The 19,520-nt window shown below is 36.1% G+C and overlaps 2 protein-coding genes across 2 annotated transcripts; both read left to right on the top strand.

Annotated features, from left to right (window-relative positions):
- Window positions 1-9,641: 9,641 nt before the first annotated feature.
- Window positions 9,642-10,300, top strand: LOC105213654 (uncharacterized). The gene is made up of 2 exons (XM_011186626.3): window positions 9,642-9,799; window positions 9,872-10,300. The coding sequence occupies exons 1-2, from the start codon at window positions 9,789-9,791 to the stop codon at window positions 10,233-10,235; spliced, it is 375 nt and encodes a 124-aa protein (XP_011184928.1). The 5' UTR covers window positions 9,642-9,788; the 3' UTR covers window positions 10,236-10,300.
- Window positions 10,301-10,934: 634 nt separating this feature from the next.
- On the top strand, window positions 10,935-11,958 carry LOC105213653 (uncharacterized). Its single transcript, XM_011186625.3, has 2 exons — window positions 10,935-11,123; window positions 11,185-11,958. Exons 1-2 carry the CDS (start codon window positions 11,113-11,115, stop codon window positions 11,633-11,635), a joined length of 462 nt encoding a protein of 153 aa, XP_011184927.1. The 5' UTR covers window positions 10,935-11,112; the 3' UTR covers window positions 11,636-11,958.
- Window positions 11,959-19,520: the final 7,562 nt, after the last annotated feature.

Genomic DNA, 19,520 nt, shown 5'->3' with positions numbered 1-19,520 from the left:
AACTTAAGTTATAGAGTGTAATAAAAAGACTAGCAAATAAAAAGTATGGAAATAAAAAATATGAATATAAAAAAATAGAAAATATACATAATTGAATTGACTGCACAAAACAAAAAACGCATATTTTTTATAAAAATTAAACCAAAATATTTTCCATATGGCAACACTCACACAGCTACTAATTTCGTTGTTTTTATTTAGCAAATTTTTAAATTAATTTTATTCGGTGAAAATTAGTTTATTTCAAAGGCAATATAATGCAAATAATATGTGAAATGAAGTTTTTTCAATATTTTAAACGCAAATTTATAAAAAATGTCTTAACTCTCATTGAAAAATTAACGCTTGGAAAATTTTTAATGTACAGGGTGATGAAAAATACGCAAAATATTTTTTTTATTTTTCAATTGTATTATTTTTATTTTCTTTCTTTATTTTTATTCTTTCTATATTTTTGTTTATTATTATTATTTTTTTAATTTGAATAATTTCCTTTCATTTTTTATTTTTTATTTATGTTAATTTAAGTTTTATAAAACATTTAATAAATAATTATGTTTTTTTGCTTAATATTTATGTTTTATTTTTTGTTTTCTAACATTCTTACTTTTTATTTTTTTTTTATTTATATATAAAACATTTTTTTTTGTATTTTTTTTTTTTACTAAAAACTCGCCATAATATTTTCTTAGCCCAAAAATGTAGTAATTAGTACTTCAGCTAAAAAAAAATGGTTCTTTAATTTATAAATTTTATTTAGAAAATATATTCCGCTTGGAATATTAAAAAGATGTTGTTTTATATCAAAGCTGTGTGAGTCATCAACAGAAGTGAATTAAAAAATATATATATATTTTATAAAAAATATCGATCAAAATGTCTGTATGTGTAAAAAAAAATAAAAACAACTCACCCACAACTCGCCACTTCACAAGCAGTTAAATGTTGTAAATATGTAATTATTGAAAAACAAAATATAAAAAAAATAAATAACATGTCTAAACACACACACACAATTGCAAATATGTAAATAATAGTGTAAGCAATTAATGTAAAATCAAGTTATTATTTACGAATTAATTTGTGTATGCATAAAAAATATAAATAAATAATTATATATTTACATATATATGTACATTTATACCATATTAGTGTGTAATCTGTATGCTTAGCGTTAGAAACTAGTAACTTTAGTTATTGTACTTACCGATTTAGTCTAAAAATTATATAAATACTGAAATTACTTAGCTGTTAGCGAACAAATGAATTTCAAAAAGAAAACAAACAAAAAAACAATTAAAAATAAAATAAAAACTAAAAAAGCAGTATAATAAAATTTTTATGAATGAATTAAAAAACAAATGCGCTTTTTTATTTATGATCAAGGACGGGTGTTACGGATTTCGATATATGAAGAGTTTTTTTCTTGGATAAAAATGCGAAAAAAAATTATTTGTATAAGTATAACAGGATATGTATCATATATGAGATACACTTACGATAGTCCCAAGGCCATGCACATAGTGAAGTAGAGTGATAAATCATCGAACAAAATGTTTTACAGCTTTAGTACTGCAGCCCACAACAACATATACGATATTAGGCGATATCTTACATACTAAACAATATCTTATTTCCACTACCATTTCCCTTATTGGGTATCACTGGAGAAATATTTTGGAATACAGTAACGGCAATATTTTAATAATGACCAGCAGACTTTTTCAGGTAATTTTTTTAATTTTTCTCTCCGCAAGAACCACCCTTGTACTTTAAGGAATATTGTAAAAAAAGAATTAGCGACATCGATTCAGCTGTTCTCGAGTTATGCGCTTAGCAACACATTTACTGCCGGATCCTATGCAAGTTGTGCAAACATCAACAACAATTTTTAAATAAATAATATAACTAAAAAAACAATATCTAGTTGATCATATTGTGAAACTAAACCATCCTCAAATCCCCTAGAATGCATACAAAAAATTTCATCAAAATCGGTCCAGCCGTTTAAGAGGAGTTCAATGACTTACACGCGTACAGAAGGTTTATATAATATACATATATAAAGATATATGTGAATATAGATTATAGGCGTATACCTAGGCACCATCATCAACATCGAAAGTCTTGAGTCTTCAAATCCAACGCAGAATCACTCTTGCCAACAGGTGCTAATATGCACTGAGTAGGCAATTGAAAAGTAAAGTCCTCTCTCCACGAACCAAAATCAAACTCTTCAACTCGCTCATCATTCCTGTCCTGCTTTGTGGTGCAGAAGCGTGGACGATGTCAACATTCGATGAGGCGACCCTGGGAGTTTTCGAGCGAAAGGTTTTGTGGAAGATTTACGGTCCCTTAAACACTGGCAACGGCGAATACCGCAGACGATGGAACGATGAGCTGTACGAGGTATACGACGACATCGTGATAGTTCAGCGAATAAAAATACAGCGGCTGCGCTGACTAGATAACGTTGCTCGAATGGACGAAAGCACTCCATCTCTGAAAGTGTTCGATGCAGTACCCGCTGGTCGAAGCCGAGAAAGAGGGAGACTTCCACTTCGCTGGAAGGACCAGGCGGAGAAGGACCTGTCTTCACTTGGTATTACCACTTTGGTGACAAACTGACAAAAGGCGGAAAGAATGAATACGAACAATTGTTGCTGCTGAACTACCCTGTATTGATGTGAAATGGCTGGAAAACATTGTTTCTAAACCAAAGAGACAAACGAAAAAGTTGCACAGCTATTTAAATACTTTTACTTTGTAAACACACGTAATTTGACGAACTTTAATGTGACGTTAGCTTATTCACACTGTCTCTCATTATATGCTAACCTTACTTTTTCTACGCATTTCATCTACATAAATGCTTTAGGCCAAAGTGTAATGAAGTATCAAGATTTTTAGTGTCGTATAAGAAAAAAAATAAAAAATAAAAAACACTTTTGTTGTTGTAATTAATATTTATTTTTTCGTTTTGTTTACATATTGTTTTTGTAATTAACCATAGCACATAGCAGTTGCCTGATTCACCTGTAACAAATACGAGTCCATATTAACTTAATAGCCAAACGCGACTCGGCGGTCATTTAGACGCGACTACGAGCTGTCATTCGCCGCCCATACGGCTAGTTGTGTTGGCTGGTGTTATATGGGCTGATGCTGTTTGACACTTACACAATGACACGTTTTACAGGCCGGTTGTGTATCTGTTGTTGTTGTTGTTGTTGCCGTCGTTTTGTTTATGTTTTGTCATAAAAATATGTGATTTATTGGCGAAAATTGACATTTTACTGTCTGCGCCAAGTCAATTGGCCGGCTGCGTGTAGGCCAACAGCGGTCAGAAGCCACCTCCCGCCGCTGCTGGACACACACACACACACACACCCAAACAATGTGGTCGCTAAAGAAGTTGTTTGTACTGTTGCTAATTTTACAAATGTATTTCTTTAATTGTAATGTTTTTTGTTTTTGTTTTTGCTGCTATTGTATTTCCTTCTAAACTCGCACATCCATTTAGGTTCGCCCGAGCTGTGGATGCTTTGTGGATAATTGCAACAAATTGGAGAAATTTTATGTTCGAATTTCGATAGGCGAAGGTAAGCGCTAATTGCAATATTTGCTGCTTTAACAGCAGTTTACTGTTCTTGTTGCTGTTATTGTTGTTGTATTTTGTTGCTGTCGCTGGATCTAAGTGCAGTTAATTGCTGACTGCTGCTTTTTGTTGCTGTTGCTAATTGCCAGTGACTGGTTGCTGTCGGCGACTGCGTCGTCAACGTCTCGTCTGCCTACGATCCATTCATCCACTTGTCGTTCGGTGTTCGCTTGCAGGCATCATCTCGACGTTGCTTCTCATTCTCCCTCTTGCGAGCTTTGATTTATGTTTATTGCAGTTAGTCAGAGACAGGCATTCAAATGTTGGCATGAATAGCTACCCCTTAGGAAAAGAACTGACGATTTCCTATCGCTGTAGTTATGAAAAATTTGAAGTGGGTGCAATTTTATGGACGTGAAGTTGTTCAGGTAGAATCTAGATATATTCTTCATAAGGTTGTGATTAACCACAATTCGCCAAGGCATTTCTCTTTGAGCTTTCTCTCTCTCAACTACCTGTTTTAGATTACTCTTCATTAGATATTTCTATTTAATTAAAGAATTATTTATTATCAAAATGTATAAATTCTTTGGTTGGATTTATTCTCGGCAGACACACATTTCCTCGCTAAATCATTTAAATTAAAATTCCACTAATTTACATTTTTCCTACAGGTCACACATTCATGTGGGAATTTTATCCGCCATCAGCGCAAAACTTTTTTCTTCGCAGCACCACTCTCCCCACTCGTCTCGCTCTAAAGATTTACATTGTTTTTAATAAGCAATTCAATAAATCTCCAGTAAATACATTCATATGAGAATATTCGACACACTCGAGCGCTTATGTGTGGCTAATGAGTATTAATATTGGCTGCCAATCGATTCTATTCAATTTATCAGGGGGAAAAATACCCGACTATTAAATAGGTTGCATTTCTTACTTTGCGCCAACAAACAGCATTGCCGCGTCTACACCTGCTGCTCGTTGATGTGGCTGGTACGAGTATGCCTTCAGCAATATTTCACTAATTCAATTAAGTAATTAATTGGCAATTTTATTGGTTTTTAAAGAGCGAAAAGTAGGTGAGCCATCATTTTTAACCAATTTAACACCCATTTAAGACGAACGAACGTAAAGTTGCCACAAAGTGGTTATAGTCTTTATCTGCATGGGATTAAATACATATACATACTTATATAATGGGTCAGCACAAATTTTGAAGACTTTTAAGTAGTTAAATCCTTTGGATCGAAGGCATATATCTTTTGCATAACAACAATTATGGGAATATTTGCGAATATCCTACCATTATGTCTATCAGATACCAGATCATTTGACGAAACTGAATACGAAATTTGGTATGTGGTCAAGTTTTCCTTTCGAAGTCAATAAAATACATTGGCTCCACATTTATTTGATCTTGTCGCTCTCTTTCAGTAATGCTATTCGCCTGATCGTTCCACCACAAATATATTTGTTACTGTAATACTGAGGTTATTTTTCAAACTTTATTTGACAAATTATTTGAAACAAACATATTTTGAACTTCCTCAACTTATTTAGTTAGATATGGGTAATTACTTCAAAACTTAAAATTGTTAAAATTATTAATTACTTGGTAAAAAAATTTCAAACGGATTGCAGTCATTCTAAAAAATATTTCGAAGTTCTTGAACTAGTTTAGCTTAATGTGGTAGGTGGGTTTCAGAGGCTAAAAATAAGGGTATATTTATATTTTTATTAATATGGACAATCATATATTTATACTTATAAAAGCTGCTAAGAGAGTATTATAGTTTTGTTCACATAACGGTTGTTTGTAAGTCATAAAACTAAACGAGTTAGATATAGGGTTATATATCAAAATGATCAGGATGACGGGACGAGTTAAAATCCGGATGTCTGTTTGTCCGTCCGTGCAACGGATAACTTGAGTAAAAATTAAGATATCTTGACGAAACTTGGTACAAATGTTCCTTGAGACCGTGAGAAGGTTGCTTTCGAAGATGAGCGAAATCGGACACTGCCACGCACACAAAATTCCGAAAACCGAAGACACATAAAGTCTCATAACTAAGCCATAAATAAAGTTATAAAAGTAAAATATGGCACAAAGGATCGCACTAGGAAGGGGCATATTTGGATGTAAATTTTTTGGGGAAGGGGACGGGATCACGCCCACAAATAGCTTTTTTGTACATGTCTCGCAAACCAATAAAGCTATATAAACCAAACTTCCTCCAGTCGTTTCCCTTACGTAACCCATCATACTCCATGAATATAGTAGAAATCGGATAATAACCACGCCCACCTCCCATACAAAGGTCATGTTGAGAATTACTAAAAATGAGTTAACTCGAAAACGGAAAATGGGCGTGGCGTCGACTACTCGACCGATTTCAATGAAATTCGGTATATAACACTTTCTTGATACCCTGATGACACGTGTGAAAAACAATGAAATCAATTTTGAATTCCATCTCAATCCTTCACTTTATACATAAGGAACCAATGAAGATAGCGTAATAAAACTTTACACAAATACTGCATGTGATCTGTGACATAAATTGTGAAAATTTTTTCGAAATCGGACTATATTAGTTGTTGTTGCATAGACTTTTATATGTCGCGGATATCGAATATGAAGAACTTAGTGTCTTAGGGTAATTTTTCACCGAATATATCGGTACATCTCTCAGATATTTTAATTTAATTGAGAGGGAATCTTTTTCTTCTAATAGTGTGTCTCTGTACCTAAAATGGTTAGAATCGGCTCATAACTTCCCCTAGCTCCCATATACCTAATTATAGGTTTTTCAAAAATACGAATTCGAAATAAATCGGTTAATATGTGAAATATCTTAGCCAAATAAGGTGAGCTTATAATCTTGGCTATAATGTATGTTGGTGGTGAAAACGAGTGAAATCGGTTTAGGAATTTCTTCAGTCCCCATATGATGATTTTCGTTATTTTATTGGACTTTATGCCTAATATATGGGTCCAATTGTGTTATCTTTATAAAATTACATCAATAAATTGCGAGAGAAAATGTTCTGTTGCACCCGAACGTAACCTTTACTTGTTTACTTAAAAATTTAAATTTCTGGACAAGTTTTATCAACCTTTTCTAAAAAATATTTTAAATTTAGTCTTAAAGTGCTTTAGTTTCTGCTTCATAGCCTTATTATAAATATATCTATTTCAACAAATTTTAAAAAGTGGCAACTCGAATTAATCTTATAGCTTAAGCTTCATACCCATGTTGTAAACCTTGTGCTATCTTATCAAGTTTATTGTATTTTAAACAATTCACAGCTATTCTTTAAAAAAACATTAATGACAAATTAATACCTATATCCATAAACATATCTACGTAAGTATGTATGTACATATATTTACACAGATTTACGTATATTGGTATCAGCTGACTGATCATATAAACAATCATCCAATGCATCATATGTAAATTTTGTTTTTGCTTTCAGTACTAATTGATATTAAGACTCTCAGACATATGCATATTCAGTCAAATATACTAGTGAATGGAATAATGGATATACAATTTAGTTGTTGTTGCATAGATGATCCGGCGCAGATGCTGTCTGGCGCAACTTGTCCGACAGACAAAGGCAATGTGCGAATATGCACTTTTGTGCACATCTTTATGCAATTATATATAACTATGCGCTTGTATCAATAATGAGCATATACTACACTTTATTATAGTTGTGAGAAATTCTCAGCGGAATGTGCAACTGAATTGTTTACTTATATATATACGAGTACATATTTAGAAGTATATATTTACATATGTACTATAACATTGTATGTTTGAGTATGTGTTAAGAACGTGTAAAAACTAACAAAAATAAAATAATGAAAAAGGTGTTGCAAAAAAATGCAAATTAAAACAAAAACAAAATTGTAAGCAAATTTAACGGCGCCGCTTAAAAGCGGTGTGAAAAAGCTAACAAAACAACGCGCACAGCATTAATTGCAATCTAGCACCGTTGCACATACACACTAACACATACAAGCTTTTATGCACTTGCTAATATATGTATATGTAAAGCTTTGTTATTACTTTCCCAACGCTCCGAATGTGTAAATATGTTTATGTGAAACGTCTCATCAGTAAACAATTTTACAGTCTATTATCTCGCCAAACGGTTCGCTCCGACTTTGTTTGCAAACACGTAGAATGCATATGTGTGTACGTGTGTACTGAACTGCATAATATAAGAGCAAAACACAATAGAAGGCCAGCACTTTCTTCCTCCTCATCCTCCAGCTATAGCAAGGCATATATTTCTATTATTGTAGTTGATCGACTATTTATACCCATGTGCGTTAGAAATAAGACATTATGGCTTTCTTCATGTACATATGTATAGGTTGAATGTCTAACTTAACAGTAAGCAGTATTGAAAAAGATAAACCGAAGCATCTATTCCCATGTAAATATGGTCCAAGTGCTGTCAACAGGCGAGCTTCCTCTAAAAATTTTGGGTAATATAAAAATAATTTCAAGTCATCAAAATCATATATAAATCGTTAGTGCTCTACAATACCTCTTAAAAAAATTATTTGAAAGCCGCAACTAAGTCAAAATCAGTTGAATTGAATATAAGATAAGATAGTATACATTTGCATACCCTGTTAAAGAATCGAATATAGTACTTACTATATTTTCGAATATTTCGAATTTTCTATTTCGAAAACTGTATACTACTATTCCATTTAGATTAATGTAAAGCCATATTTCAGGTGGAATATCAGAAGGAAATCTGGTTCTATTTTATGGATGTTGAATAGCAACACATTCACTGACAAAAAATAAAGACTCGAAAACATAGATAGATTTGTTATATCGAGCGGGTTGTGGCATAACGGTTTGTGGCATAACGGCAAGTCAAAGTATAAGTATACAACCTCTGACCTCGACAAGGCATCAACCAAACTATAGATGAAGAAACGGATATTTATAAAGAAAATATTTATTGAAGTTACTAAAATAAACTTTGCAATCAAAAAACCTTCTTCCTTATAAAATACAAAAAAATAAGTAATTTAAATATTTTTTATAAATCTGTCATATCCTTTAAGAACAAATAATATTTTCTATTATTCTTTTTGTCTACAAATCTAAATTTCAGAAATTCCAACAAATTCAACATCAAATGGATCTGGAGTATGACATATATAGCTAGTTATAGAACAATTTTATTTAATAACATCGTTTTCTGCATTTTCAATAGCGACAATTCTGAAACGCACTCCCAAAGGAAGAATTCCGATATCAAAACTGTGTCCCGAGCGATGTGTTTTCTTCCCATATATATGCCTTGTGCGGCGTTTATATCATGTCCACCGCTGCAACCGAACCTGCCATTTCCGCATGAATACAATTGGAGCTTCACTGCTCCTGATTGTAGCGAACAATTACCTGCTGTGCCTTCGAAAAAACCCAAAGCCGAACCGAAAGAGTGTGCACAGTGAGCTGTTATGTGCCAAGGCGGTCGATTGGAATGCTGGTTGCAGAATATAAATTTAGATTTTAGAAAATAATAGAACACTTGGAACAGAACTCTAAAAAATAGATTAAAATTTGGTGACTTGTCAACCATAGATAGAAACAAATAAATCTCATTTCAGTGATCATTTTACTCTGTGTTACAACTTGTTAGTTATAAAACTTCTCAAAGCGTTCTTCACAATACAAACAAATACATCCCTATATTCAAGTAACACCCAAAGACAAGATCCTACAGTGCTATTGTTTGTTTAATACAAGCGCCCTGTATCAGTCTTTATACCATCGATTTGTTCGTTACCCTCAGTCAATGGAGGAGTGTTCTCTTGCTATAGATTAACAAAACATCTGTTTAAGCCGTGTAGAACCCCACAGGGTTTACAACAGATGCACACTCATCGAAGGTCCTTATATTTCGTCTTAAAAATGAGGCAAATAAGATTATAAATTAATTAGATACCCGAAGAAAGTGTGTTGCTGTACTTTACTCAAATTTTATTTCGAAAAAAAAAAAATTCAGTTTTTAAATTATCCTGTCTGTCTTTCAAACACTATACCCTTTTTCTGAAATCTGAAAACAAAATTTTCTCAAATTCGTATTTAAAAACAAAAAAAAAGTAAAATCCATTGTAACCCAGAAATATTAACACATAATGACACAAAAGTAAGTATTTACCTTAGAACCAAAATTTGCTTTTCACCCAAAAATGTAAACTAAAATTTTTATCGAATTCAGGCATAATGATTTCTCTCCCATAAGTAACACGCGGGACGAATATAATTGGGATTATGGTAAATATAATCCTATTGCGAATTGTGTCAGTTATGATCTCTGTGATAACTTTGATGGTTGTGAAAACATTTACGCCCAACAACCACGACGTCGTCGCCCTATTTTGCCGAGATCCTGGTTTGGTCGTCCTACAGCGCCGCCAGAAAGCGCCACGACCTACAAATGTTCTTACTACCGCAAGTGCTACAGCAAACGTTGTCCAATTTGGCCTAGAAATCATTTCCATAGATCATGTGCGCCACCATCTCATTGCACAATGAATCAGTTGTCTTATGCATGCCGCTTGAGGTATAATATGTGGTATTAAATATGATACTTCTAGTTGTGTCAAAATTAAATTAAATAAAAAGTGAAAATATGTATTTAAAAATATGACAGGAGTACAGGAGAGATCAATAAAGGAGCTATTTCCGTTTGTTCTTGCTTATATCAAAATTCTTGTTTACTTTGTAACTTTCTTGGTTTTAAAGTTTGTTATTCTCAACATTATTCATTATTCAGTTCTCTACGAATCAGTTTTCGTGATTATTTAAAAATATATTCAATAAATATTTCACTTAAATGTTAATCCAATATTGATGGAATTTTCTCACGATTCTATATTTCATCTCTGCTAGGCGAAAAATTGAGATCTAATCTTTCAAGTCTAATTCACGGACAGAAGTTCTGCAGAACTTTCAATATTCTCATTATATGCTTTATAAAACCATAGCTGAGAATACCTCAAACATCAAACATCACTCTCGCAGAGCTCGTGAATATCTCATTTATGGTTCCCCCGCTTTGCGTGGATATTAATAGTATGATACCACTATATAATGGTGCTCGTTTAATATTTTATTATTTAAGATTTGCTTTTATGACTATATACAAACTGCAATAAAATTTAAAAATTTTTGGGTCGCAAGCTGGTAGTAAAAATATACGTTATCATGACCCATCAAAAATAATCTCGATGTTAATATTTTTCAATTTGAAGGGCATCTGTTTCCTTTCTGACACTTCAAATTCGAAAATTATTTGATATTTTTTTTGTTTTTGTTTCATTTCTTCTTTGAAACATTATATGTTTCGAAAAAATATTCTAAATTACAACAATTCTGTATCTTGCAAAAATTCAAGACCAACTGCTACCAAGGTCCAACACAGCAATTTCCAAAAAAAAGAAGAGAAATCGCCACAATATGTTTAGCGAGTAAATGAATTTACATGGGTACAACAGTCAGGTTTATATTTAACTTCGCTCTCTTCTGCAGCTATGATAATCGTAAATATGCCTCTAATGGCGCTTGTGCTGATGGACAACGTTTAAGGGACATGGAACAGTTCACCCTACCCTCGTGTGATCAATGGCAGTCGTCGATCGATTTCATGCTTTGGCCGCCAGGCAGTTGCGAGTACGGCTGTCACGTGGGAATGTGTCCCAACACGCAGCCACAAAGAGACGATTGTGACACCTACAAAAATCGGAATCTACCCAGATCACCATGGTCGGCCACAGTCCCGTGTCACAGTGCAACCACTAAAAATCTCTCGTACTGTCGACCCTGTGCAAAACCGAACCGCTGCATGCGACGCAATCTTACTTCTCCAGAGAATCCTTTGGAATGGAATCCCACATTAGAGTTTCGTCAAAAGGATCTTCCTCTACAGACACCGGTGTGGAGGCCGAATGGACCAATGCAACGATTTTCCGAGAAGCTTTAACGAACTTGAGAAATTACTTATCGGTGACTACAAGGCATAACTGTTCAAATCGGTTGAAGAATGAATGCTCTTTAGACGTTGCTTTGGTCTCAGCTTTTGCTAAAATAACAAAAAAATCTGGGATGCTGAAATCTGATACCAGAAACAATGAAGGAGGCATAGTTCAATTCCGTCTTAATCCGATTTTTTTCACTATTGCCTTAAAGTCATTGTTATGCACATGTATATTTCTACGTTGAATTTGGACCTAATAAACTAATGAGATGTAAGCAAACAAAAATATACTAACCAATAAAAAGTACCGTTTAAAAAAAAATTAAAAATAGTTACTAAGGAGAACCCTTAAATGAAAGAAAACCAGTCAAGTGCGGCGTTACCGCTTAAAGCTGACACTGAATACCGTTAGTTAGTAGTCATGCCGCCGAATGTGGTTCCTGCGGCTTAACACCTAATTAAGATGTTTAACAGGTCCCCAACCAAACTAAAGTCCCATAGCAGGTAATCGACGCCACTTTTTATGATGCATAATAGAAAACCTCAAAGCATATTAAAGTGCATCTCACAACAAACACAAAGCAAGCTCAACGAGCTTAGATGAGAGCACAACAAAACAAACAATGCCTAAGAAAATGTGGATGATGACAGCGATTAAAATACAATGCAAGCGGTGGAGTCGGTTAATGATGATGATGAGGCTAATTTAAGTACTGTTTAAATACATTGTTAACACGGTGTCGCTGTTGCGGTTGTTGTGGCTGTAGCACTTACCATTTGAATGCCAAATTAAACGTCTCTTGATAATGTTGTAAAGTAATTATATATTTCGAATCTGTGAATTGTGGAGATTCTTTTTGAATTCCTAAATTTTTATTGTTTGCAAAGCATTTATTATTTCTGTTATGTTCACGACAAACCTACATATAACGAGTGGGCGCGTGTGTCGGTCGAATACTCGTTAAGGCATGTGGGCTGACAAGGGATTTTCACAATTCGTATGCCCGACGTAGATGATTAGACGTACGTAAGAAGGTCACGTGGACAACTGAAATATGGTTTCGGTAAAGCGGATTTTGAAGGACTATCCCTTTCAATGTGGTTAATGCACTATTCATTCTGAAGACCGTAAATTTTCAAATCCGAGAGTCTAATTAAGGAAGCGAGTGCACGACACTGGGTTGCTAGATCTATTGTAATTAAGCCTATATTCATTGATTGTTTGAATAATTATATCTAGTTGAGTCTTCAACGCTGAACAAGTTACACATTTATTTCGGAAATTTACAATAATGTAGCTAAAGAATTCAATTCAGGCGCTTATTCCATTTGCTATTTTTAACTTTACTAATGATACCCCCAAAGTAAAAGGATCTACATCCAAACGTGAGGTTGAATTTGTTAAACTATGTTAACGTCACATTACTTGTTCTTCCTCTCTTCTTCATTGATATCATACTGGTAACGCTTAAAGCTCAGCTATTCCATGCCCTACACTTCAATCGATGAATTTCGCAGACTAAAATGCTTTAATGAAAAAAAAAATTTCTAAGCACGAAACCCCTTTAGTGCACTTGCTGAGCAGCTTAAACGGCTGGCTCTCATCATTAATTGTCGCACCCACGGTCCTTGACATTGTAGACACGTGTTCGTTGCTGTCAAACTCGGAATGTTGCATGCTTTGTAGACTTACGATTTAGATACCCTAGAATTCAGAAGAGGTTCAACTTCAGTGCCTAATGTTCAGTTCACTACGCTGCTGAGTTCCTTCCTCTCTGACTTTAACAGCGCTACTCCATCAAGGAGGAGGATGGGATCATGTGTAGAAGTTCACGTAAGTGAGGAAAGTTTTTGATTGTTATTCACTTGGGAGTGGCCCGAAACGATTCTTCTCCACATGATTCAAGCAGCTCACGACTTCCGGTTTTAGACTAAGTGTCCTCTGGGTAGCTAACAAACATCCGTTTGAAGGCGAGCTAAAGTGGGAAGGCGAAGCCCGCTTATGCGGTTGTGCGTAGGGCTTGGGACCCACCACATAAAAACGAAGTACCAATGAAAAATCGACGAAAGCCTCGGATAAGACACCCCCCTTTCGATGACGACCCCTGCAAATGAACTAAGGATCATGATTTGAGGGCATGCACCTGGAATGTCCGGACCCTTAATTGGGTAGATGCCTCTGCCTAGCTGGTTGATGTCCTCATACGACTAAAGGCTGACATCACCGCCATCCAAGAAGTGCGATGGACGGGACAAGGACGGAAGAAGGTGGGTCCTTGTGACATCTACTACAGCGGCCATATAAAGGAGCGCAAATTTGGTGTTGGATTTGTGGTGGGAGAGAGACTCCGTCGCCGAGTCCTGGCATTCACCCCGGTGGATGAACGTCTAGCCACAATCCGCATAAAAGCGAGGTTCTTCAACACATCGCTTATTTGCGCTCACGCCCCAACGGAAGAGAGGACGATGTGACCAAAGATGCTTTCTATGAGCGCACCTATGAGCGCTGCCCCCGCCACGGTGTCAAATCGTGCTTGGCGATTTTAACGCCAGGGTGGTTAAAGAAGGTGTCTTTGGCACAATCGTCGGAAAATTCAGCCTCCATGACGCAACATCGCCAAACGGCCTGAGGCTAATCGGCCCATTGGCTTTCGGAAAAGTCAAAAAAACAGCTGGTACGATGAGGAATGCCGTCTAGCAGCGGAGAGAAAACAGACTGCCTACCTCGCAATGTTGCAATCAACCACAACACGTGCGGGATGGGATAGATACCGAGAGCTGAAGAGGGAAGCGAGACACATCTGCAGACAAAATAAGAAAGAGGCCAAAATGCGTGAGTACGAAGAGCTTAAGAAGCTGGCAGACAGAGGGAATTCTCGAAAATTTCATGAAAAAATGAAGCGACTTAACGAAGGTTTCAAGACCGGAGCATCCTCATATAGAGACCAAGGTGGTAATCTGGTAAACGATGTCCAGGGCATACTGGGATTATGGAGGGAACACTTCTCAGACCTTCTGAATGGCAGTGAAAGTACAACACCAGGAGTTGGCGAACCCGATTCCCAAATCGATGACGATGGAATAGATGTTCCATTACCCGACCATGAAGAAATTCGAATAGCAATTATCCGCCTGAAGAACAACAAAGCGGCAGGGGCCGATAGATTACGGCTGAGCTATTCAAATACGGCAGCGAATAACTGATAAGGTGCATGCATCAGCTTCTTTGCAAAATATGGTCGGAAGAAAGCATGCCTGACGATTGGAATCTCAGTGTGCTCTGCCCAATCCATAAAAAGGGAGATCTAACAATCTGTGCCAATTACCGTGGGATAAGCCTCCTAAATATCGCCTCTAAGGTTCTATCGAGCGTACTGTGTGAAAGACTTAAGCCCACCGTCAACAAACTGATTGGACCTTATCAATGTGGCTTTAGACCTGGAAAGTCCACCATGGACCAGATATTCACCATGCGCCAAATCTTTGGAGAAGACCCGTGAAAAGAGGATCGACACACATCACCTTTTTGTCGATTTCAAAGCTGCTTTCGACAGCACGAAAAGGAGCTGCCTTTATGCCGCGATGTCTGAATTTGGTATCCCCGCAAAACTAATACGGCTGTGTAAGTTGACGTTGAGCAACACCAAAAGCTCCGTCATGATTGGGAGGACCTCTCCGAGCCGTTCGATACAAAACGAGGTTTCAGACAAGGTGACTCACTATCGAATGACTTCTTTAACTTGATGTTGGAAAAAATAATACGAGCTGCAGAGCTAAATAAAGAAGGTACAATCTTCTACAAGAGTGTACAGCTGCTGGCGTACGCCAATGATATTGATATCATCGGAAGCAACAACCGCGCCGTTTGTTCTGCTTTTTCCCACATGGATAAAGAGGCGAAGCGAATGGGTCTGGAGGTGAATGAGGACAAGACGAAATATCTCCTGTCATCAAGCAAATAGTCGGCGCACTCGCGTCTTGGCTCCCACGTCACTGTTGACAGTCATAACTTCGAAGTTGTAGATAATTTCGTATACCTGGGATCCAGTATCAACAACACCAACAATGTCAGCCTCGAAGTCCAGCGCAGAATCACTCTTGCCAACAGGTGCTACTTTGGACTGAGTAGGCAACTGAACAGTAAAGTCCTCTCTCGACGAACCAAAATCAAACTCTATAAGTCGCTCATTATTCCCGTCCTGATGTATGGCGCTGAAGCGTGGACGATGACAACATCCGATGAGACGACTCTTGGGGTTTTCGAGAGAAAGGTTTTGCGCAAGATTTTTGGTCCTCTAAACATTGGCAACGGCGAATACCGCAGGCGATGGAACGATGAGCTGTACGAGTTATATGACGACATTGACATAGTTCAGCGAATAAAGACAGTGGCTACGCTGGCTAGGTCATGTTGTCCGAATGGACGAAAACACTCCAGCCCTGAAAGTGTTCGATGCAGTACCCGCCGGAGGAAGCCGAAGAAGGGGAAGGCCTCCACTCCGTTGGAGGGACCAGGTGGAGAGCGACCTGGTTACACTTGGAATCTCCAACTGGCGCCGAACTGCGAAGGAAAGAGAAGAGTGGCGCGCTCTCATCGATTCGGCTAAACGGTTGAACGGTTGAACGCCAATCACATACATACATACTCCATCAAGATATTGATGGGTATAATTCATTCAGGTGCGAAGCCTAAGCGGAATTTTGTAAGAATGTAAGGTTGCTGATGTAGTTAAGTTGACCATCCTTATTATTTCTTGGAATTTCTTGGCACTCTGACAACCTACCCTTGGATGACTGTATTTAAACGCTGCGAGAGCTAAGCAATCGCTTCAGAAAGGCACATAGCGATTGAAGTAAACCGTATTATAGGTTCCCTGAAAAATCATTGGGTCATTGATAGCCAAGTGATAAGCTACAATTTTTGACGGATTCACGCTGTTGAAGTTGACTATGTGATGATTAGCACTTTCTTCCAACAATTCTGTTTATAATACAAAACAAACTAAAAAGGTGGATACACACAGAAAAACTTTATTCATTCAGAAGAACATTATTTACCAATTCGTGGGTCATGGATAATATTCATAAGAAGTCATTAAATCTAGTTTAGTAAAAGTTTAGTTTTTAGAATATGATTAAAGCTTCTGTTTTCTCATTTATTAGTTGTTATTATAGTAATTAATTTATTCTTGGGAGCTCTATAAATATATTTAATTTTAATAACTCTCTTTTGATACTAAAACCTATTTATTTATGAAAGCTCATATGTGTCAACCATCTCTTTGCAACCACTTTTAATTACGTTTATTGTTTGGCTCATTCTTTAAATGTTTTTGTTTAAATTTTAAGTGCTCCAGCACTTTCGTTTGTCATTGCGCTTTCATCGCGTTCCGCTCATCTTCCGAAGCTTTACTTTCAAAAGCGCAATAAAAAATACTATACTCGTCTCTTTGATTGCATTTCAATTGTCTTTTTTTGTTGTTGTCAACTCATCGCCGATTCTGCTCTCTGCTGGTCATTCTGCCCGGTTGTTTGTCTGTTTACCTTATTCCACCAACGTTTAGTCTACATTTGTCATTCACTTTATTTTTTTCCATAAGTCTCCATGACCATTCAACAAGTCTTCTCGTCCCTCAGCCTCAGTGATCTGTCTGTCTGCCAGCATCACCCTCAGCTAGAACGCGCTGGTGTGTCTTCAAATCTCGTTCACAAAACTGGCGCAGCTTATTAACGGTCCCTCGTTAGTTGGTGAGCTGTGGCTGTCTGTCACCTTTTCTTCACACAGCAAACTTTTTTTAACTAACTACCTTTTCTTTTTACTATTTTTTTCTTATTCTAGTAAATCAAATTTATTTTTTTTCTCAAAATTTCAGTGCACACATCACTTTTATATTTTTGTTATTATTGTTGTTGTCTTATATTTACCATATTTTTTCTGTTTGTTATTATTAGCCTTTTAGTTTCTGACTTGCTTTCTTTTTTATTTTTTTCTTTTATTGGTTTTGTTTTTGTTTCTCCCGCTTCTCGGCGCATCTTCTGTTTGTTTATGTGTTTATAGTGATTTCTGTATATTTATGTAGGCGTTGCACGAGTCGAGTTTGTGTGTCATCGGTGCCAATGTTTTGGTCATTCGCTTTCGTCTCACCGTCGGTGCTGCAATGGTGGACGACAAACAATTGAGCTGAGAAAAGTTGATTGTCATCGTCGATTCATTCATCAACTGCCGCAAGTGTGCTTTTGTTATTGTTATTTCTACAGTAATTGATATATTTTTGCTGCATGGGCTTTAAAGGAATCACGGATATAGAATAAATTGACATTTGATGATGCTGTCAATCTGGATTGTCTAATTAAAGGCCATCACAACTCAGTTTTGTATCTAGTCTAAATGCAATTATTTCAAGATGCTTACCAAGGACGTTGTACATAAGCTTAATTCAGGTACTATTACAATTAATACGTTAATATACGAGGATTCTGATCGCTCGAACTCTTCCCTCATATCATTCACCGGCGGTGGTCGACCTTTAACGTCATGAGTTTCGCCTAAAAAAATGCTGATATCTTCATCTCTATCTGTAATTAGAATTAGAAAAAAGAATTATTTATTTAAAATAATCATTTTGACGATACAACAAGATGAGTGAGTATTTTGGTTAAATTTGTACCGAAAGGCCAAAGGTCGAGTTCTTCGCGAGATTCATAAAAGGATTGTATTTTACTTAGCGATCAGGATATGATATCTTATCAAATATTTTCAGAACTGAGTATTTAAAATATATATGTATTTACCTTAAACCTTAACTAATGCCTATAAGGTTATAATAAATTTATTGCACTAATCTAGTACTTGAAATATTCTCTACACTTCCATTTAAACTAGCATCATCCAACTGGAATTTAATCCACTTATTGTGGTGCTCATTCGGGCGGCGCATCTCCAAAGCTTTCTTCTTCAATTTATTCCCCCAAGACTCTTCAAATTCGTTTGTAATGATGTAACGAATCCACTTATATAATGCCTTATCACAGCATCTAGTATGTAGGTACAATACATTTTTCGACTCAGCCACCTAGTAGTCAGTCAGTCAGTCCACCCTGACAATGGTAATCCGCTTGTCCATCATTGTGGCAAATACAAACTTACTTAAATTCATATACATATAGTCGGCAACAGTGTACAGATTGCGTTAGATCTCTTTGGATCGTGCTTTCATTGTCTTCTAATCGCCACAAAACGATCTACAGCCACACAACAAACTTGTTCGTGACGAATGTTGTTGTTTGTTTTGTTTGTCATCGGTGTTGTTCCAAATGCAAGGAGATGAAGCTATTGGCTTGTGGAGTTTGTATGTTGTTGCACTTGAAAACAAATGCTATGTAGACTCGAAAAGTGGAATTCGAAGATTCTAAAAATAAATTAATTGGACACTCAACTTGAACTTTCTTTGTCAATTTATTACTTTTACAAGGTTACAAGACTGTAGTGAATTCTGAGCTTTTATGGAGCTTTTAGAAATTTTCAATTCTAAAAAGTCTTCAACAAATTTTAGTCAGATGACAACCAGATCGGTTGCTTTCATGGAATTGGAAGAAGCTCTCCCTGAGATTTAAGTTCTTGGGATGCTAAGGTTTTTCATTTTCAATAAGAACTAGAATAAACCTTTTTATCAGAATTTCAGTACAACCGGTCCAAATTTCCTTTCGGGCAGGTATTTCACCAGAGGGCATTGTGGCTATATTTCTTCACTACCTCTCAGGATCCTCGTAAAAATCTTCAAATGTTTTACAATAAGATATTTTCTCTTACTTATCTTGATCAGGCGTTATTTATTTGCTCAAATTGCTATTCAAAGTTTACCTAACTACGAACCAGATGACTTTATCGTAG

The sequence above is a fragment of the Zeugodacus cucurbitae genome, chromosome 2 (assembly GCF_028554725.1).
Source record: "Zeugodacus cucurbitae isolate PBARC_wt_2022May chromosome 2, idZeuCucr1.2, whole genome shotgun sequence".
NCBI classification, from domain to species: Eukaryota; Metazoa; Arthropoda; class Insecta; order Diptera; family Tephritidae; genus Zeugodacus; species Zeugodacus cucurbitae.
This window is presented reverse-complemented; position numbering and strand designations above follow the sequence as displayed.